At 40.2% G+C, this 21,717-nt stretch overlaps 1 protein-coding gene across 4 annotated transcripts in view; it reads left to right on the top strand.

Moving 5' to 3' along the window:
- Lsm14a (LSM14A mRNA processing body assembly factor) overlaps positions 1-20,434 on the top strand; it is a 42,901-nt gene extending 22,467 nt beyond the window's left edge. The window contains exons 4-11 of one of the 4 annotated variants that reach the window (XM_050118988.1): positions 3,043-3,165; positions 7,424-7,600; positions 7,870-7,935; positions 12,691-12,873; positions 12,976-13,147; positions 14,868-15,099; positions 17,241-17,297; positions 19,131-20,434. In XM_050118988.1, the coding sequence (XP_049974945.1) occupies positions 3,043-3,165; positions 7,424-7,600; positions 7,870-7,935; positions 12,691-12,873; positions 12,976-13,147; positions 14,868-15,099; positions 17,241-17,264 (977 nt within the window). In that variant the 3' untranslated portion in view covers positions 17,265-17,297; positions 19,131-20,434. The remainder of the gene's footprint in view (positions 1-3,042; positions 3,166-7,423; positions 7,601-7,869; positions 7,936-12,690; positions 12,874-12,975; positions 13,148-14,867; positions 15,100-17,240; positions 17,298-19,130) is intronic. The other 3 variants (XM_050118990.1, XM_050118989.1, XM_050118991.1) reach the window with 3 other exon arrangements.
- Positions 20,435-21,717: the final 1,283 nt, after the last annotated feature.

Raw genomic sequence — 21,717 nt, 5'->3', positions numbered from 1 at the left:
TCTCCCATGGTCCCCATGCTCCCAGTTTATTCAGGAGATCTTGTCTTTTTCTGCTTTCCATGTAGATAAGATCCATGTATTTCTCTCTTAAGGTCCTCATTGTTGTCTAGGTTCTCTGGGATTGTGATTTGTAGGCTGGTTGTCCTCCTCTCCTTTGTTCTCTTGCTCCTCTTCCTCGTTTCTCCTATTTCTACTCTGTCTGCCAGCCCCGCCTATCCTTGCTCCTGCCTTGCTATTGGCTCTTCATTAGAATCGTCAGGTGTTTTAGACAGGCACAGTAACACAGCTTCACAGAGTTAAACAAATGCAACGTAAACGAAAGTCACACACACCTGAAAATAATATTCCCCAACACCTGTCTGTGAAAGAGTCTAGCTTGGTCTACATAGTTATTTCTAGGACAGCCTGTGCTACACAGTGAGACCCTGTCTCGAATGAATGAGTGAATGAATGAATGAGTGAGTGAATAAGTAAATGCACACACTCGTGTGCACACATACACACACACAAAATCCTAACACTTCTAGAATGTTGATTATCTGCAAGTAGAAATTGATTCTTCCGTGATCCTAATCAGGCGCCACAGACAAATCATATTTGGTATCTTCTCAAGCCACAAAAAGTGAATTTGGAATTAATAAAGATAATTTGAAAAAATACATAATTTGAAATGGTGCAAACTAATTGATTTATAACAGTTCAAAGATAAATCACAAAGACCGCCTGCAGAACACATTTGCTGATACCTTATATGAACAGAGTATTAAAGTATGTAACACTGCTTAGAGTAATAGTGCCAATAACACCACATACTTAGGGCTGAAAAGATGGCTCAGTTGTTAAGAGCACTAGCTGTTCATCCAGTGTTATCAAGTTCGATTCCCAGGACCACATGGCAGCTCACAATTGTCTGTAACTCCAGTTCCAGAGGATCCAATACCCTCACACAGATACACTTGTAGGCAAAACACCAATGTGCATGAAACAAAATAATTTTAACATCACATACTCGGAAACAAAAGCTCCCTTAAAACTTCTGTGGTAGCTTTTTTCAAGGGAGAAGGGCCAAATTGCCCACATTCTCCAAGGGATATTTGGCAATAAAGAACTTTTAAAAGGGCTGTATTGGCATGTGGTGGGTAGAGTCGGGGTGCTGGGACAACTCCTGATAACAAAGTATTGTCTGACCCAGAAGGTGACAACTTCTGAAGCTGAGGCAGCCTTGCTCTGCAGAGAGAACCATGAGCTGCTGAGAGACTAAAGCTCCACAGGAGCGCCTATGGGTGGAGTCAGAACCTTATAGAAGCAGCTCTTCTGCTTTGAGTCACAGGTTAAACATTCACGTCAAAGTCCCATCGGTCTTTTTAAAACAGAAGTTTGAGGTTTATATCACCCAACTTCAAGACTTACAAAGATAGCATAATTAGAGCTGTGAATTATTGGCATAAGGCTAGACAAATATGGTCAAGTGAAAGACAGAAGTAGATCCACCCAAATACTGATTTTTTTTTCCCCCATAAAGATTCTTGTATAGCTCAGTGGAAAGAAAACCACCATTTTATATGACACTATTTTAAAAAATAGTGTTGTACAGCTGAAAATCTCCATATATAATGCAAACCTTGATTGGCCCTTTTTAGGCCTTGAATAAAAAGTGATTTGGAGGCCATCATGGTTCGTGCCTATTAATTACCCTGTGTACTGGGTGGTTTTATGTGTCAAATTGACACCAGCTAGAGTAATCAGAGGAAGGAGCTTCATCTGAGGAAATAAATGCCTTTCAAGATCCAGCTCTAAGGCATTTTCTGAATTGGTGAGCAATGGGAGGGTCCAGCCCATGGTGGGTGGTGCCATCCCTGGGCTTCTGGTCCAGCTCACAACTGTCCATAACTGCAAGATATACATTAGATAGATAGATGGAGGGATGGCTGGATACATACAGATGTGAATCAGTAGCAGAACTGGGTCACCATGAGAAGAGTAGAAGGTACAGAATTTGCTACAATTGAATTGACACTCCAGCAGGCAGCAAGCAAGGGGATAAGAGTACACACCCTCAGGGTAGCTTATGTTTGTCTGGCCTCAGAACAAGAGCAGGATCTTTAAAAATGCTTGCTGTGTTCCCAGAGTGTGTGGGGGTGATGTTCCATCTCTTCCAGAGCTGGCCAGAGTGGAAGCCTCCCTGGAATATGCCTTGGAGGGAGGGTGAGAGCACTCCATGTGTGAGACACTACTGCATTCTGGTGGCCCATTTTAAGGGTTTGGAAGAGTAGAACTCATCAGATCAGGAGGAGTCTGGGGAGCAGCAAAGTGTCTTAAACACCATGGCTGAAGTAGTTAGAAATAGTTGAAAGAACTGGAGTGCCCCATCGAAATGAGCAGATTGCATTTTAAGAGCGATTTACATATTACACAGGTTCAAATATGCAAAGTGATGTGAGAAGAGGGGCGGGTAATGAGGGCTTTATAAACTGAGGTAATAGTTGGGGGACATTGGTAACCATTAGAAGGTTCTCAAATACTATAGCAGTGTAAATATATTAAGAGCTTATTCTGACTACCATCATAGAGGTATACAAATGAGAGGTGAGGTAGGGATTGTTGAAATACAGGGACAACCTTCTTGGATAGAGTATTAAAAGAGTGCCATATATAAAGCCTCAACCACTCATCTTAGAGAAGATTCGTGGAACAAGTATGGCAGAGAACTGGGTCCTTTCTAGTCATTTTGTTACTCATAATTCTCACTCTTTTGTAGCTGCTTTGGGCAAAAGGCAACACCATAGTTCTTCAGAGTAGAAAGCGTTACAGACCAAGTCTGTTGTCTACTGCCATTAATGATGGAAAGCTCTAGCAGAAGAATCTGATTTACCTTACAGAAATAATTGAAATTAATGTCAGTGTCTACGGTATTGTTTCTGCTGTTCACTATCTGATTGTGTGTCTATTTTTGCAACATGTTTTTTTATAAGTATGGGTTGGATACCCAGACAATCAGTAAAATGGTGATTTCTTTTGTTTGCTTGTTTTAATCTTTTCAAGCTGGAAACTCCTTGACATCCTTTGGAACAGAAACATCAAATAGCAGTACCTTATCCCAGAGCAGCGCAGTTGGTTCTGCCTTCACACAAGATACAAGATCTGTGAAACCACAGCTAGCCCAAGGTAAGTTGTTCTGCCTATCAAGTACTTGGATTCTAAACTTCCCTAGCAGTTTTTGCTTTGTTCTGGTGGTTTATGAGCAGTATGTATCATTGGTGCTTGGCTCTTTAAATTCTGTTTTCAAGACAGAACTTTTGCTCCTTTGTCTTAGGCTAATTCAGTATATTCTTGCCTTCACCTTCTGAGTGCTGGGGTTACAGGTGTGTGCCAACATAACCTCACTAGTTTGGAAGTTTTTTTCCTGGTTACTTTATTGCAATAAAGTTTTGCTTAATGACTTCTACTATTTATTTGTACTTTTTAAACTTTCTACACATTGGAATTGAAATAACAAGTATTCTGTGTTTAATTAACATTTGTTTTCAAAGTTTATCAGATTCGTCCTAGACTCATAACTGAACGTTGAACTATGCTAGGTGAATTTGAAAACCCATCCAGAGAAATGTACTGCAGATGTGCATGCTATTGAGTCTCTCCTAAGACCAAACAGATATGGGACCTTCGGTCTCTGGATCACCACAACGACCCATTTTGTAGTGCTTCTGAAAATATAGGCCATAAGCGAGATCTGGAATATTAGAAGCCCTGGAACCTGGAGATTAACATTTTAGTAAGCTGAAGGGATCCTGTTGTCATTTTTGAAAAAATTCTGTTCTTCGAGATAGTCTTATAATCTTTAATCACACAGTCCTGTGTCTGCTTTGTCCACTGCTGCAGTCAGTGTGATGGGTTGTTGCTTCACTTTTTCAGTAGTGCAGTGTAGATTTCACTTCACAAAGGTTGAACAGTCACAGGGCAAAGCTGGTAAAGATCAAATCGTGCCAGTACTAATAAGCATAATCCTGTATGTTTTGTTCTTCAAGGCACAAGCCTTAAAGTAATTGTAGCCAACATTGCTCGTGCTGGCTAACATAGTGAGTATGGAGTTGGCTCCAGTGAAGAGGACTTAATTAGAATTAGTCTTGCTAAGGACCTGAGATGAGTTCCCAGTACCCTCATGGGACAGCTTAAACCTGACCATGACTCCAGCGGGATCTAAGCTGATAACCTCTAGCTTCTTTGAACTGAAAGATACCCCACACTCAAGCATAATTAAACAGAAAAATTTAAATATATAGATGTGTATTAAATTTTAAAGATTTTCTGTAAATGACTTGGAAATAGAAGCATAAAGAATAAAACAAAACCATAATCTTGCTACCCACAAGTGGTGATATTTACATTTTGTTATGTTTTTTCAGACTTTTTAAAACTAATATAAATGTATTTTATCTTTGTTTTGCTATATTTTATGTTAGAGCTCTTACTGAAAAATAATAAGCCTTAATTTCCTTAATTATAAAATAAGACTTTGGGGCTGAACAGATGGCTCAGAGATTAAGAGCACTGGTTGCTCTTCCAGAGGTTTTGAGTTCAGTTCCCAGCAGCCACATGATGACTCACAACTGTCAGTAATAAGATCTGGTGCCCTCTTCTGGTATGCCTGTATACAAATAAAATAAATAAATTTTTTATTTAAAAAAAAAAGTAAGAAAGAAAGAATGATAAATAAATAGGATTGGAGAGGTGGCTCAGAGTTTAAGAGCACTACTGCTTTTTCCAGAGGACCAAGGTTTGATTCTCAACATCCATGTGAAGGCTCATAATCATGTGTAACGCCAATCTCAGAAGATCCAACCTCCTCTTCATTGTGGAGACTGCGCATGCATGGTACACATGCAGGCAAAGCATCATATGCATTAAAAAAATTGTAAAAAATAGATGTTAAAATACACCTGGACGTATAGCAGAACATACTTGAAAAATAACAAATTTACCTACTTGGTATAATAAAACTATAAGAATAAATTTTTAGCGATGAATAAAACAGTATACAATGTTGGAAACAGCCCCACCATTAATACAAAATGTGATATCTGGTGGTATAGTTTAGTAGTAGAACGCTCCCTAGCTGTGTGTTATGATCTGGGTTTGATCCTCTGCACAACAGGTATAGGGAAAGGAGTGGGATTACGTAGATGATTAAGATTTCTAGATTAGGGCTGGAGAGATGGCTCAGTGGTTTAGAGCACCGTCTGCTCTTCCAGAGGTCCTGACTTCAATTCCCACCAACCACATGGTGGCTTACAACCATCTGTAATGAGATCTGGCGCTCTCCTCTGGCATGTGGGCATACATGGAGGCAGAATGTTGTATACATAATAAATAAATAAATAAATCTTTAAAAAAAGATTTCTAGATTAAATTATAGTAGAAAAGGGCTGATTATTTCCGTAAGGGTTGTTGGTGTCTGGTAGTTTAAGAAAAGTAAGATTGAATTCCTTACCTCGTACTGAAGACTTGAAAACAGAAGTATTTTTATTAAATTTTGATGTGAATATTTGTATAAATCCACGGCACAGAAAGCCTAAGAATCCATTTAAATTTTACCAAATAAAATGTTTGGATTTCAGGGGCTGGACAGGTGACTCAGCAAGAGCTTGTGTTGCTCTTGCAAAGGATGTGTATCAGACAACTCAGCCCCACGGGAAACTCCTGCCCCAGGAGTTTCTTCTCAAGCAACCATATTCAGGTGCACAGACAAACACATACACAAAACAAAAATAAAATAAAATCTTTTTAAAAGAAAATAATAAATCTGGTCGTGGTAATAAACACCTTTAATCCCAGCACTTTGGAGGCAGAGGCTTATGGATCTCTGTTCCAGGCCAGCTAAGGCTACACAGTGAAACACTGACTCAAAAAAAAAAAAAAAAACCTAAATAGGGGACTGGAGAGATGGCTCAGAGGTTAAGAACACTGCCTGATGTTCCAGAGGTCCTGAGTTCAATTCCAGCAACCACATGGTGGCTCACAACCATCTGTAATGAGATCTGGTGCCCTCTTCTGGCCTGCAAGTATACATGCAAGCAGAACACTGTATGTGTAATAAATAAACATATTTTTTAAAAAAACTAAATAAATTTCTGAATTCTGCATAAATACATGAAATTTTCTTTTAACTCTATGATAGCAATGTAATGGTCACTCAAACACTCAAAAATGTTGTTTTGATTTTGCTGAAATCGTTTCTGGATTTATTCCTAATTATATACCCTACATTTCCTATTTGTAGCAAAATCAACACTGTGATTAATAAGTTGTTAGTAAAAAGGAAATTTAATATACGGCCAATGAGCCAGTGACTCACTCTGTGTGTCTCCCTTTGTTTTTATTTCTGTACTGATGATTTCTGAGTTGTAGGCTTTCTTCTTAGAAAAGCAATGATAGGGGCTAGAGAGATGACTCAGAGGTTTAGAGCACTGGCTTCTCTTCGAGAGGTCCTGAGTTCAATTCCCAGCAACCACATTGTGGTTCACAACTGTCTCTAATGAGATCTGGTGCCCTCTTCTGGTGTGCAGGCATACATGCAGGCAGAACACTATATACATAATAAATAAGTCAAACCCCTTATAAATAGAGACAAGGCAGGAGAGTTTCTGTATGACTTTGGGAATGAGTGTGACTGTTCTGGAGTTCTCAGAAGAGTTTGTTTTTGCTGTCTTTTAAATTCTGACATTTAATTACCCAAACAGGTAAGGCTTGTAAGAACCATCTGCCTGCCGTGCTTTATTGTTCTGTATATTCTTAGAGCAGAGCTCCATGCTTTAGTCATTTACATGGGTATTCATACCTGGAATCCTACCACTTGGGTGATGGAGGCAGGAGGATCAGGAGCTGAAGGCCAGCCTGAACTATATGAGATTGTCTCAAAAAAAAAAAAAAATCTGAATGTGTCAGTATAATCCTGTGATTAGGAAAGCCTCCATTTGACATGCCTACAGCGTGATATTTGCATCCCAGCACTCAGGAGGCAGAGCCAGGCGGATCTCTGAGTTTGAGACCACTCTGGTCTATGGAGTGAGTACCAGGACAGCTAGGACTGTTACAAAGAGAAACCCTGTCTTTAAAAAAAAAAAAAGAAAGAAAGAAAGAAAGAAGAAGAACAAAGAAAGAAACATGGATAAATTCATGGCAGTGATGTTGTTACTGTATTTTTTGTGGGGGTTTTTTTGTTTTTGTTTTTTTGTTTTGTTTTCATTGGCTGAATAATCAGCCCACTAAAGATAAGTAGATTTAAGCACTGGTCTCATAAAATTAATTCAGTTTTATGCTGAGGATTTGAGTTAGCAGAATAAAATTCTAGACTTATTTTTAAAGGGTCTAGATGGTTTTGAAATTCTAGGTTAGGGTAGTTTATTATCTTTTGGTTACATTTTAGGTCGATCAAGCCCTCAGTTAGACCCTTTGAGAAAAAGTCCAACCATGGAACAAGCAGTACAGACCGCCTCGGCCCACTTACCTGCTCCAGCACCTGTTGGGAGAAGGAGCCCTGTACCAACCAGGCCTTTGCCATCTACCAGCCAGAAAGCAATAGACAACCAAGAGCACAGGCGAGGTAGAGCTAAGCCGTTTACTGTTCCTGCACTGATGATCACTCTCCATCTCCTCATTTCATTAAGAGGGTTACTTTATGTGAACGACCCTAGCAGGTTTAAGCTGAACTTTATTTTAATAGTGTTCGGTCTTTCAAATTTCATTCAAAGTGGTGGGAGTGTGTGGGGTTTTTTGTTTGTTTGGGGTGTTGTCATCTCCATTCTAACTTTGTGGAAAATTTTGGGTATATATTCTGAATTGATTTGTCACTGTGCATGTCTCTTTCTATAGCTGAAGTACACAAAGTCCCAAGGCCAGAAAATGAGCAGCTCAGGAATGATAGCAAGAGGCAAATAGGTAAGTTACCTGGCTCTAGCTGGTTTGGGTTTATTTGATTGGAGGGGTTTTTTGCTTGCTTGCTTGCTTGCTTGCTTGCTTGCTTGCTTGCTTGCTTGCTTGGCTGGTTGTAACAGGTCCTCGCTGTATATCCCTGACTGTCTTGGAACTCTACATCCCAAGTGCTGGGATAAAAGGCATGTGCCACCACACCTAGCAGCTACCTGGATCTGAAGGCCGTGTGCTGTGGATCTCAATGGGGGAAAGCATTTCAAAGAAATGCATAGTTGCTATAAAAAGAAAGGTGGGAATTGTTGACTACAGAGGACTGACCCCAAGGCAGTGGCTTGTTGTGAGTCTGCACATGGGGCAGACTGTTGCTGACCTCCATAAAAAGACAGACCAGAAGGTGAATGTCAGAAGTAGGTGACATCTTAGGAAGATGTAGTTTGGTTAATTGCATTCTACCGATATCTGTTTCCTAGTTTTGCTAGTGCACAATTGGGAAGGAAGCTGGAAAATGGACTTTTAATACCACAATGCACTTTTTTTATTTTCTTATGTCTATATTTAATTTTTCTGAAGTACTATTTTTCTGGAAAAGACTCTTACTTAATGATACACAGTTGCCTTTGGATTTGGGGGATTATGTACATGTTCTTGTGGATGTATATGCATGCAGGTACATAATGCATGTATGTGCATATGGGGGTAGAGTTTAGAGGGTAATATTTGGTGTCTTTTTGATTACTCTCCACATTATTTTTGAGGGAAGCATCTCTCACTGAACCTGGAGTTCATTAACTCGACTGCTGGCTGATTGTTGAGCTCCAGGGATCCACTTATCTTCAAAACTTGAGTCCTTGTGCTTATGTGTCAATGGGCATGTGTACGGAGGTCAGAGGTTGACATCAGATCTCTTCATCTTATATACTGAGGAAGGCTTTCTTACTTGAACCCTAAGCTTGTTAATTAGGCTGGTTTAGCTAGCTGGCTTGCTCCAGGGATCTCCTGTGTTTGCCTTCTGAGAGCTGGGATCATAGGTGTGGGCTACCATGACCACCCAGCATTTATGTAGGTGGCGGGCATCTGGACTGCAGCCCTCACAGTTGTATAGCAGGGGAATGTTACCCTCAGCAATCCTCAGCCTATTGAATTGTTTTTTAAGTGTATATTGAGTGTTTGCCTGCATGTATGTATATGTGTATGATTGCCAAGTGTGTACCTGGGTGCCCACGGAGGTCAGAAGAGGGCATCAGATCACTTGAAGCTGGAGTTACAGACAGTTGTGGACTGCCATGTGGGTGTTGGGAATCCTAGGTCCTCTGGAAGATCAGCCAGTGCTCTTTACCTCTGAGCAATTTCCAGTCCCCAAAACAAAATTTTCTTTTTAAGATCTATTTATTAAGTATAAAGTGTTCTGCCTGCATTATATGCCTGCAGGCCAGAAGAGAGCACCGGATCTGTGGAATTGATCACAGGTCTTCTGGAAGTACAGCCAATTCTCTTAACCTCTGAACCGTTTCTCCATCCCCCTTCTTCCTTTTTTGTATTTAAGGCTCCAGCAAGATGGCTGGCTCTTTAGATAAAGGTGCTTGCTGCTAAATCTGATTAAATTAATGTTTTTTAAAAAGTATTTAAATATCCAGAGTTTGTGTTTTTGTTTGTTTTGTTGCTGTTGTTGTTGTTTAAGACAGTGTCATGCAGACCAAGCTAGTCTGGAGATTACTGAATAATCAGGGATGGTCTCCAACTCCTGATTCTGCCTCCCAAGTGCTGGCATTGTAGGCATGTGCCAACAGATTTAGCCCAAAGATTTTTGCTTTTTTTTTTTTTAATTTATTTTGTGTGAATGAATATTTTGCCTGTAAGCATATATATATGTATGTATGTGTATGTGTATATTATATATAATATATATATTATATACCACATGCTTGTCGGATCCCCTGAAACTGGAGTTACATATAGTTGTGAGTCACCTAATCTGGGTCCTGGTAACCAAACCTGGGTTACCTCCTAAAAGCAATGAGTGCTCTAAATCCCTGAGCTAGTTCCAGGACAGACCAAAGCTACAGAGAAACCCTGTCTTGAAAAACAAAAACAAACAAACAAAACCAGGATAAACATGGAACTAGCTCTTGTAGACCAGGCTGGCCTCACAGAGATCCGCCTGGCTTCTGAGCTGTCTTTTTAAATGAAGTACTGTATAAGAACTTTTCATTTTCTTTTGTGGTTATTGATTTAATGAGGTTTTACATTTTCTTTGGCAATATTTAATATTTAAAAAGCATGTTTTTGTTCATTTCCAGTTTATTAATGGAAAATAAAAGCTAAAACTGTTCCAAGTTAAAGCATAGTAGTAACATATAATCACCTTAATTTAGATGGCGATTAGGAAGTAATCTTTGTATTTATTGTTAGGCACCTCGGTGTGCTGTTTTTAAGTGTATGAGCACACGTTTCACTTCTACTTGTTTGGGGTGCTCTCTCTGTGGCCTGGGCTGGCCTGGACCCCCTGGACTGAAGCGATCCTCCTTTACCTCCTGGGTAGTGGCTTACTGCTTTCTGTGTGGATTTTTATGTTTTGTTTGTTGTGGAGTAGTTACTATATTTTAAACAGGTGAATAATCTCTTAGAATAATTACCATAGTTTATCATGCAAAGTTATGTAAGAAGCTGTAGAAATGCCTCAGCGGTCAAGAGTGCTTGCTGCTCTTGCAGGGAAATGTCTGTTTCCTAGCACTAAAGCTGGCATCTCGTGCACCCCTTTCTGACTTTGCAGGCATGTGCATATACATATATACATGTAGTCTTTTCATAAATCTTTTAATAATACTTTGTTAAGTAATAAGTAAATTTATCTTCCTTAAACTCACCACCTGTGTTGGAGATAACTCTCAATGGTAGAATGCGTGCCTAGTGTCCAGAATGCCTTAGAGCCAGTCTCTATTATCATAAAAATAAACAAAAGATAACTAAAAAGCTTCACTACCCTCATCCACCACTAAGGGTCACTAACAGAACGTGTTCTTACAGGTTCTCCTTGGATTTTACATTCTTTATGTGGGACTTTAAGGTGAATCATGCCCTGTTTCCTGGAGTGGAACTGAGTTGCTTTTAATAATAAAATTGAATGTGTTAAAAGACCTGCTTATCTAGACTTAATGGTCTGGATCTGTTGCTTATGGTTGTTTTTTCTCAAACTCGGTTTGCTATTCCTTAGCAAACAGTGAGCACAGCTCTGTTACCTTGTAGTCACTTCTGATTCTTGCCAGTATGTTACACAGTTCATGGAACTATTCAGTTTGTACTTCATTGACTTCATTGTACTTTTTTTTTTTAAGTTAAACTCACACTAAGTACTATTCCATATTCTATTTTTAACTTAGTCACACATGTACTGGATGTTTGCGTTCCCAAGTTTTCACTATGAATTATACTACTTTGTATTACTTAATCACATCTCAGTGACTGACTGAGATCCTGTGGTGGTGTTGTAGAAAGAGAATACATAGATCTGGAAGACTTGAATAAGTGGAGCTGCTTAGAAGAAACAGTGAAAGCAGGAAGTGCTTGGAACCAGTAAGGACTGGTGCTTCTCTTGTCTGTTGTTTATCTGAACTGTGAGAAAAGCATCTTTTCCTGCAGTTTGTGCTAATTAGTGTTCACTTATGCTCTTACGTACTTCTTATTTCCTGTTATCCTTTCCGCAAAGGACCTGACACTTGGGGTTTGGGGTACATGGCAGAAGGAACAGAATTTCTAGAGACTGTGTTTATATAGTGAAGAAGGCTCCAGATCTGTTAATTATACATCTCTTTGTTATGGTCTTTATAGACATAACTGTATAAAAATTACATTAAAAACTTTTATTTCTATTTTTTAATATACATACTAACTTAGCAACTTTCTCTCTTTTTTTGGGGGGCGGATTTGAGACGGGGGGTTCTCTATAGCTTTGGAGCCTTTCTGGAACTAGCTCTGTAGACCAAGCTGGCCTCAAACTCACAGAGATCCACCTCTCTCTGCCTCCCGAGTGCTGGGATTAAAAGTGTATGCCACTAGCAACTTAATTTTTTTTGGTATCTTTTTGACATCAGTTTGTTTGTTTGTTTTTCTCTGTGTATATGGGCATGTGTATGCTGCAGTGCACCCATAGAGATCAAAGGACAACTTGCAGGAGTTGTTTTTGTTTGTTTGTTGTGTTTGTTTATTTCTGTATATGTGCCATTGTTCAGGTGTGTCACAGTACAGATGTGGAGGTCAGGATAACTTGTGGAATTTAGTTCTCTCTTAGCATCATTTGGGTCCCAGGGATTGTACACAGGTCATCAGTCAGGCTTGACAGCAAGCTCCTTTACTCATTGAGCCGTCTCTCCAGCCCCAATTTCAGGGGGGGGATTGTTGTTATTTTAAGATTTTTTTATATGTGTATGCATGCTTTAATTGCATGTATGTCTGTGTACATGTGTGCCTAGTACCTGCTGAGATGAGAAGAAGGCATAAGTCACTCCCTGGAACTAGAGTTTTGAATGGTTGTAAACCACCATGTGAATGCTGAGAACTAAACACTGGTTCTCTGCAGGAGGAGCCAGTGTTTTTAATCATTAAACTATCTCTCCACTCCACCCCCCATTTCTTATTTATATAAAAATACATATATGCTATACATATAGAGACCTTTATATTGTAGATCGTTTCATACAAAGACTGCAGTACTGTCCTAAACCAGCTGCTACATGCTGAATGTTTGTTATATTCTTTCTTGCGTAGTTCCAGGTGTTCCTTCTGTTCCAAGGAGAGGACGTGGGGGCCATCGAGGTGGCAGGGGAAGATTTGGTATTCGTCGAGATGGTCCAATGAAATTTGAGAAAGACTTTGACTTTGAAAGTGCAAATGCACAATTTAACAAGGAGGAAATCGACAGAGAGTTTCATAATAAACTTAAATTAAAAGGTAAATTTTTATTTTTTTAATCAGAAAATAATTATTATCTTTGAGGTGAAGATGTTTTACAGCTTGGATGTTTAGAATCTTAACTTGCATGTTTTTCATTAGAAGATAAACTTGAGAAACAAGAGAAACCTGTAAATGGTGAAGATAAAGGAGACTCCGGAGTTGATACACAGAACAGTGAAGGAAATGCTGATGAAGAAGATCCTCTTGGTCCCAACTGCTACTACGACAAAACTAAATCCTTCTTTGACAACATTTCCTGTGATGATAATAGGTACAATCTTTTCATGTTATCTCGGGGCATTGGCATGTAAAATACCTATGACTTCAATGAATTTATAAGATTTACTATTTTTATTTTATGTGTTATAGTGGTATTTTGCCTGCATGTGTGTCTTGTCTGTACATCATCATGTGCATGCAGTGCCCACAGGCCAGAAGGAGGGCATCAGATTCCTTGGAATTGTAGTTGGAGAAGGTTGTGAGACGCTATGGGAGCTTAGGGTTGAACCTGGGTCTTCTAGAAGAGTAACCAGTGCTCTTAACTATTGAACCAACTTTCTAGCCCCCACAATTGATTTTTGTAATGATTTTTTTCTTTTCCTAAAAGAAATTTCTGTTGATAAGGTTTTTTTTTGGGGGTGGGGGTGTTGTTTGGTTGGTTGTTTGCATGCACATGCATTCTATAGAGTGGATGTGGTAGCCAGAGGACAATTTAAGGGAAATTAGTTCTTTCCTCTTAGCATGTTTTTTTCCAGAAATGGAACCCAGATGTCAAACTTGCTGGCAAGCACCTTTATCAACTGAGCCATCTCACCAGCCCAAAAGTTTTAAAATGATATTTTTTCTAAAACAGTAAAGGTTGAGGATACTGTAGCTCAGTAGAGGAATACTTTCCTAGCATATGCGAGGCCCTAGGCTTTATCCTAGTAACACAAAAGGAAAAAGAGGCACACACACAAAACTGCAAATAATTTTAAATAGTAAAAATAAATAAACACATAAAGGGACCAGGAATGACACACACCTTTAATTGGGAGGCAGAGTAGGTGGATCTCTGTGAGTTCGAGGCCAGCCTGGTCTACATAGTGAGTTCAGGACAGACCTCACAGCGCTACAGAAAAACCCCGCCTCAAAAAAACAAGAAGAAAGAAAAAGAATCATGGACTTTAACCTATAATCCCAGCACTTGGGTAGGAGGTGGAGTCAGGAGGATGAGGGTTCAGAGCCAACCCTCTGATCTGTCTTGAAAAGAACAGCTTATACTTTTGTAAGGATTTAGTTACATTTAGATACTAGTTAAAACAGAAGCATTAGTATAGCATATAAACCTTTCCTTTGTGTTACCCTGTCTGCATTGTAATTCAAATGAAACCAAACTCAGATGGAAAATGTTTCTTCAGAATTGCCTCATACAGTACAGTCTGTCATATTAGAGGTCCAGAGCCCAGCACAGTGAGTGAAGGGCTACAGAAGACATTCTGTACACATCATATCACCTTTGTCCTGACTGCAGCTTGGTGCAGTTTAAGCATGGATAGGGAGGCCTGAGCCTGCTAGGCCCAACGTCTACTGTAACCACACAAGCTCTTGCTGGGTTAATTGCATCAGGTCCAATTAGGAGCTAGGATACCGAGGGCCTCCATCTCCTAGCTTCTCTAAGACGACTTTCCTGCCAACTCTGTCTTCCTTTCTATGGGTCAAGTGGAATCTGCGAATTCTCTCAGTCTTAATTATCTTCATATTAAAGCTTTTATCAGTTGTATTTATAAGAAACTAGACTCTGTATCATGTGAAAACATACTACAGAAGTGTATCGGGCTTGCATGCCAGGAAGGCTTGGAAGAATTTACATTAACTGCTTGTTTTGTTGTTGTTGTTAATTAATTTTGAGAAATCGATTAAATTTATCCAGAATTGGGGCTACATAGACTTGCTGAGAGATCCACTCTTTGAGCTAACACACTAATGTCCATCTGCTCTTAATATGACAGAGACAGGAGACCAACATGGGCTGAGGAGAGAAGGTTAAATGCTGAGACGTTTGGGATCCCGCTTCGTCCTCATCGTGGCCGTGGGGGCTACCGAGGCCGAGGGGGCCTTGGCTTCCGTGGTGGCAGGGGACGTGGCAGTGGCCGAGGAGGGACCTTCACTGCCCCCCGAGGTTTTCGTGGTGGATTCAGAGGTGGTCGTGGGGGCAGGGAGTTTGCAGATTTTGAATATAGGGTAAGTATAGCAACATGCTGTGGGATTGGCCTTCAGAACATTTTACTTGTATCTGTTTGGGCAGAATTATTTTTAAAACATCAGAATAACTTTCAATTTAACTTCTTAGAGAATATACATGATTAGAATATCTATTTTAACAAAAAAGACCATAGTTTCTTGACTAATGAATGAAAAAGAGCTGGGTTTGGTGGTACAGGCCTTTAATCCCAGCACTAGGGAAGCAAAACAGGTGGGTCTCTGAGTTCAAGGTCAGCCTGAGAAAAAGAAAGTGCTCTTGAGTACTTCAAGGTGGCATCAGGCTAAGCAGCAGTTAGAGTGCTGCCTGTAGCCTGACTGCTCTTTCAGCCCAAGGGAGTTTAGAAGACTGGTGATTTTTGCCTTTTTACTAGAGCTAGGAGTTCAGATTTCATGAACCAGTAAAATCTCTTAGACCTGTGCGCCCCCCCCCCCAAAAAAAAAAAGAAATACTCTGGTAGCTGCTGTGTTATGTTAGTGTTACCTTTTTTCTGTCTTTTAAAAGAAAAATTTTTAAGGGAAACACTAAGGAATACTAAAACTATACAGTTTTAAAAAAATGACTATTACCTTTATTTCATATTACTAGATTTTTGCACTTTAACACTTTGCTTTAAATCTGCACATCTGAAAACGTTGGTGTTCACATAGTAGTGAGTGAGTGACAAGCACAGTGCTGCATGGTTCTCACACACTGACTCAAACCTCGCGGCAGCTCTGTGAGACGGCTCTATTATTATCTACGTCTTACAAAGGAGACAGATAGAGAGATATTAAATAACCTGCCCAAGGTCACAGAACCAGAGAGGGATGACACTGAGTGTTGGGCCTAGCAGGTCGGCTCTTGAGTCACTGCTCTTAATATAGGTTTGTAGAGAACTCACTCGGCTCTTGTTTTCTTATTATGGCACGCTCTTGAGAGCCCTCTGGTATACTGGCATTCACCAACAGCTGGGGAAGAATTACGGTACTCTATTGGTGTGCTTTTGTGTATAATTTATCTAGTGAAAGAGGCCAGTCATTTAAGGAACTACTATCTTAGATTTTTGACAAGAAAAGAAAATAAAAGAGGAAAATTCTGTTATACAGAGATCTACTGGTAAAAGCAAAAGAGTTGCAAAGGTTTGCTGGCTTGAGTTTTGTTGTCTGGTTTTTATAACTAGCTATTATTGAGGGTCTCTGTGGAAGATCAGTATTGATGGATTTGGGGCCAGGTATGTTAATTTTAATGTCTTGGATATTGTGCTGAGACTGCTCAGAATTAGCTTTAAGTCATTAGCTCCTGTTACCCAGCCGTGACAAGACCCCTTCAGCTCAGGTTCTCACTCTATAGACTGCTCTTGCTTATCTGACTTCTCTTAGAGTTGCCAGCTCCCCCATACACAACTCAGTTCTTTGAGCACTGGAATAGGTATTAGTTTGGGAATGAATGTAAGCAAACTTGGTTTAACAGACAGAAGTGAAGATAGGACCATGGAGAATCAGCCAAATCTGATCCTCTCTTCCACCTCACCCTGTGAGGTAGGTGATTGACCTCTGAGAGGTATAAACTTAGTGTTAGACTGGGTTCTAGCTCCTAGCAGGACACACAGTGATTGTAATTCTACACCAGTTTTTACTAAGAATAATGGTTTACACATAAACTTTGTGTCCTGTACTGTTTTTCTTTTTGGAGAAGGGGGATATCTGGAGTGGGGTATCGATGTAGTCGGCTTTGAGTTCATGTTCCTGTGAAGTAGCTTCAGTCACCATGGTGGTGACTGAGTCTTCATTTCTTCAGAGAGGGTCCTGAGACAATGAAGAATCCGAAATGGGGGCTGGAGGTGACTCAGTGGTTAAAAGTGCTTGCTAACTTCCAGAGGACCCAAGTTTGATTGTCAGCACCCATGTCAGGCAACTCAGACCTGCCTATAACTGCAGCCCCAGGCGGTCTTCTGATTTCCACAGCCACACACACACACACACACACACACACACACACACACACACACACTTTTTTAATTGGGGTGGGGGAGGAAGAATCTGAAATGACTCTATCTCTTTCCTCCCCTTTTATTTCTCCTCCCTTCCCTCACTACTTCTCTCCCTCTCTTTCGCCTGTCTTTTTTTTTTTACCCTTTCAGAAAACCACGGCTTTTGGACCCTAAAAGGTCTGGATTGGTCATACTGCTTTCTGAAAGGTAAAAAAAGAAAAGAAAGAAATTGGGAGGTGTGAAGGTTGGTTTGGTGGGGGACAGAAGGTTCATTTTTAGTTCATTTGTTTCCGTGCCAACTTGTACTTTGTCGTATGTGCTTCAGTTTTTTAGTAACACTGTACAAATAATTTGGTATTGTACACTCAGGTGAAGTTAACTCTTTCAACTAGGAATTTCTTGTCCTACTGTTGGGATGTGTATCACTAAAGATTAGGTGTTGTGCAGGGTATGGTGGTGCACACCTTTAATCCCAGTTCTTGGGAGGCAGAGGCTGGAGGATCTCTGTGAGTTCTAGGGCAGCCTCAGCTGTCTCAAACCCTTACCATCACCACCACCAAAAAAAAAAAAAAAAGTGTGGCTATAAGGGGGATTAACTCCAAGAGCCACATGGATCCCAAAACCCATGGGTGCATAAGTCTCTTATCAAACAATGTTGCGTTTATATAGACCCCCATCGTATCCTCTTACCTGTTTGTGGGGTCTAGAGATTGGACACAGGAGTTCACCCATGTTGCTTGGGTGCTTTATGCTGGGCTTCACTGCTAGCTCCTGTTTTTCCGGCCCTGCAGATTACCTAACACAGTCGAGTGATGTGACTAGTGCGCAGACAGTTGTTACACCCTGTTGTGCAGGCCCTAAAGGGGAGAGACAAGACTTCTACATGCTTTGTACAAATGCCTAGTTTATATCCACTCCTAAAACCCGAGGATGCAGAACCCAAGGACTGAGGGCGCAGACTGTGGTAGCTGCTTGTCTGAGGGTAGCAGAGGTACTGACTGTACTATATGTAAACTTGAGTTTAGGGTCAGTTTACTGGTTATAGTTTCTCATTTTTCCAGTCAAGTTTGGTTTTCAAGCTTAGTTCAAATTTAAGAGTTGTTTGGTGTTTTTAATTTTTAAGCTTACAAAGTTTTTTTTTTTTTCTTAAGGCCTGGTCTTATGTGGCTTAAACTAGCCTTGAGCCTACTGTATAGTAGGCTAAATGTTTCTCTTGCCTCCATCTCCATAGTGCTGTGACTAGAGGCGTGTTCCACCACCACAGTTAGTTTACATAGTGGTGGGGATAAAGCCAAGGGCTTCATGTATGGTGGGCCAGGACTCTGCTGGCAAAGTTACTAACCCTTAGGTCTAGAGAGACAGCTGAACAGTTAAAGAGTGCTTGCTGCTTTTTCAGAGCTCAAGTGTGGGTTCCAGGACCCATACTGGGTTTTTACAACTCTCACAACCCCTGTAGCTGTAGCCCCAGGGACCCAGTGCCCTCTCCTGAGCTCTGTTTAAAAACACGGGCACTGACGTGTGCATGCATACACAGATGATCAAAGTAAAAATAAATATATTTGAAAGTTATTTTTAAAAAGTAGATTTCTAAATCCAATAACACTGCTTTCTCCTAGCATGCAGGTTTAGAAAGAAATGTTATGTTACCTTCTGGATTATTATATTGCTTGGTAAAAGATGTCAAAATTTAGGAATTTAAGAAGCTTATTTCAAAAGAGTTTTATGAGTAAATAAATGAAAGTTAAACTGTTGTGTTAAATTGTTAGGGTAATCGAAGGCAGTGAGGTACCCCCATATTGCAGAGTGGCCTGCCTGTCAGTCCAGCCACTGCTACAATCTCTGCTGACTGGAAAACCCACTCACTGTCAAGTGTGGAACTTAAAGCAGTGTTTCCAGAAACCAGGGAGACAGAGCTTTTTTCTGTGAAAATAAGAGAAGGATATTTAAAGTAACCTAAATAAACTTAGGCAAACTAAGAAAAAAGTCTTACTAATGAGCCTTGGCTTAGAACATGAATTAATATTTCTTTTTCCTTTTTAGAAAGACAACAAAGTTGCTGCATAGTCTACAAACAAGTCTTTGAAAATAGGTGACTCCTAGCTCTTCCTGGTCCTGGAAAGTGGTTTCAGTCTTTGTGAAGATGAAGAAGTGAAGTTGCTGTCTGTCTGTCACCAGCACTGGGTTTATCTATTTGTTTTTCTGCTTCATTTCAAAGCTACACTGCAGTTGCTTTGAGGCAGAAAGGCTTGACAAGAGCATAAGTGTGTGTGGAGTAGCAGGAGGTCATGGTCCTTGCTTAGAGTCGAACTCCAGCTAGCTGAGTGGAACTGCTAAGTGTTTTCTCATCACTGAAAGGATTTTCTTATCACTAATTAATTGTATTCAGTGATTACTTCGAGTTGCCTGCAGATAGGCCGTGATACTGTGTTTTGAGCCACAGAAGGTTGTGTTTGCGTGCGTGCGTGCGCGTGTGTGTATGTGTGCGTGTCTGTATCTTTTCTTTCTTTTTAGAGATCCTATAATATGAGGTAGCTTATTTCGACACTTAATTAGGGTGCTGGATGGTAGAATTTTGTCAGTCAACTATGTACACACAGGTAAATACTGTTTCTTAGGCAAAGGTAACTTTTTTATATAGTTGTAAAATTCCATTATATTCCATTGCCAAAGAAACATTAAGAACTTTGTATAGCTGTATAAAAAGCAACTAATTTTTTAAAAAAAATAAACGTTTAAAGTCAGCAAACATACGTGTCCTTGCAGAAGTCGGTGTGCTGAGGAGTAGGACTGTGGGTGGGTCCTTTCCCCTTGCTTTCCAGACTTAAAAGGTTTTGATTTTTTTTTAATGTTTGGAACATAAATGAAGATTTGATAATTTTATTCCATTATCTAAAAAGGATAAATTACTCGTGCATAGTGTATGGACTTCATTTTGTAGCAAATCATTGAATTTGTCCAAATAACAGATATTTTCAGTGTATGAATGTAAATAATCATAAATGAGAATGTACCTCGCTGTATTTTCAAATAAGTAACTTTCCCCCTTTGTAAGACATTAAAACTAGGCATCAGTTGACCTGTTCCTCCTGCTATGCCTGGAATTCTGTTGCAATGACACTGACTCCTATTTTACTTCAAGAAGATGGAATTTTCAGAACCGTCTTGCACCTGTAAAACATCACTAACACAGTCTGTGGGCCTGTGACCCACTAATGACTCCGTGTACACGTTGCTAACTGTAAATTACTAATAAATCTTTTTTGATATTTAAGCTATAGTGGAAAAGATCTGGCCACTTTGTGTTTTTGACGAAGGCCATGGAATAAAGGGATCCAAAGATTTGACTACTTTTATCTACTTTGATTCTTGTTACTTTTCTCATTCAGTAGTGATAAAGGTATGGGAAATTGTACTGTAGGAGAATCAGACTAAGTGTTGTTGGAGGAGCTAGCTAACCCCCAAAATAATCACACAGAGATTGTATTGATTAAATTACTGCTTGGCCCATAAGCTCTAGCCTCTTATTGGCTAACTCTCACATCTTGGTTCAACCCATTTCTAGTAATCTGTATGTCACCACGAGGTCATTGCTTACCAGAAAAGATTCAGCATGTCTGACTTGGCAGCTCCATGGCGGCTCAGCTCTATTTGCTACTTTCTTCCTCCCAGAATACAGTTCTGTCTTCTCCGCCTATCTAAGTTCTGCCCTATCACGCCAAGCAGTTTCTTTATTGATTAACCGGTGAAAGCAACACAAATACTGAAAGACCTCCTACACCATTTAAGGATGGTTGATTTAAAAAAAAAAAAAAGATTTATTTATTAAGAATACAGGCCAGAAGAGGGCACCAGATCTCATTACAGGTGGTTGTGAACCACCATGTGGTTGCTGGGAATTGAACTCAGGACCTACCTTTGGAAGAGCAGGCAGTGCTCTTAACCACTGAGCCATCTCTCCAGCCCGGTTGATTATTTTTTAATTTTATATCTTTTGTATAGTGTAGTAATAAGTGCAGCGGGGCTGCATCCCCAGCACCCTGGCCACCTGCTAGCTTATGCCTGAAATAACAACACACAAACTGTATTCATTTAAACACTGCTTGGCCCATGAACTCTAGCCCTTACAGGCTAATTCTCATATCCCGATCAACCCATCTCTAATAATCTGTGTGGCATCAGTCTTACTGGGAAAGATTCTAGCCTACGTCCATCCTGGGTCGGAGTTCATTGTGTCTGCCTCAGAGAGCAGAGCTGGCGTCTCTGCTCCAGAGCAGAGCTGTCGAGTCTGAGCTCACTTCCTCTTCCTCCCAGCATCCTATTCTGTTTACTTCTCCCACCTATGTTTTAACCTATCAGGGCAAGCAGTTTCTTTAATTAACCAGTGACCTTCCTCCATCAGTATAGCTTAACTAGACGTTTTGTAATTTGGTTTCATTGTTGAGATCTGGTACTTGGCAGCCATAGTTTACTGTGTGCCTACATGTGAAGAACTAGCTCTTTTGGAGAACCCACAAATCATGGTATCGAACACATTTTTAGGCACCCTGAAAGCATCAAAGCACGTACTGTGGCGATACCTCTAGGCTGAGATGTTCCCGCCAGTTCCAGAACTGTAAGTGCCCATGCA

Source organism: Alexandromys fortis, unplaced genomic scaffold, assembly GCF_014885135.2.
Source record: "Alexandromys fortis isolate MF-2015 unplaced genomic scaffold, M_Fortis_MF-2015_v1.1 scaffold_140, whole genome shotgun sequence".
NCBI lineage: Eukaryota > Metazoa > Chordata > Mammalia > Rodentia > Cricetidae > Alexandromys > Alexandromys fortis.
Note: the sequence above shows the minus strand (reverse complement) of the source record. Positions and strands in the feature narration are given on the sequence as shown.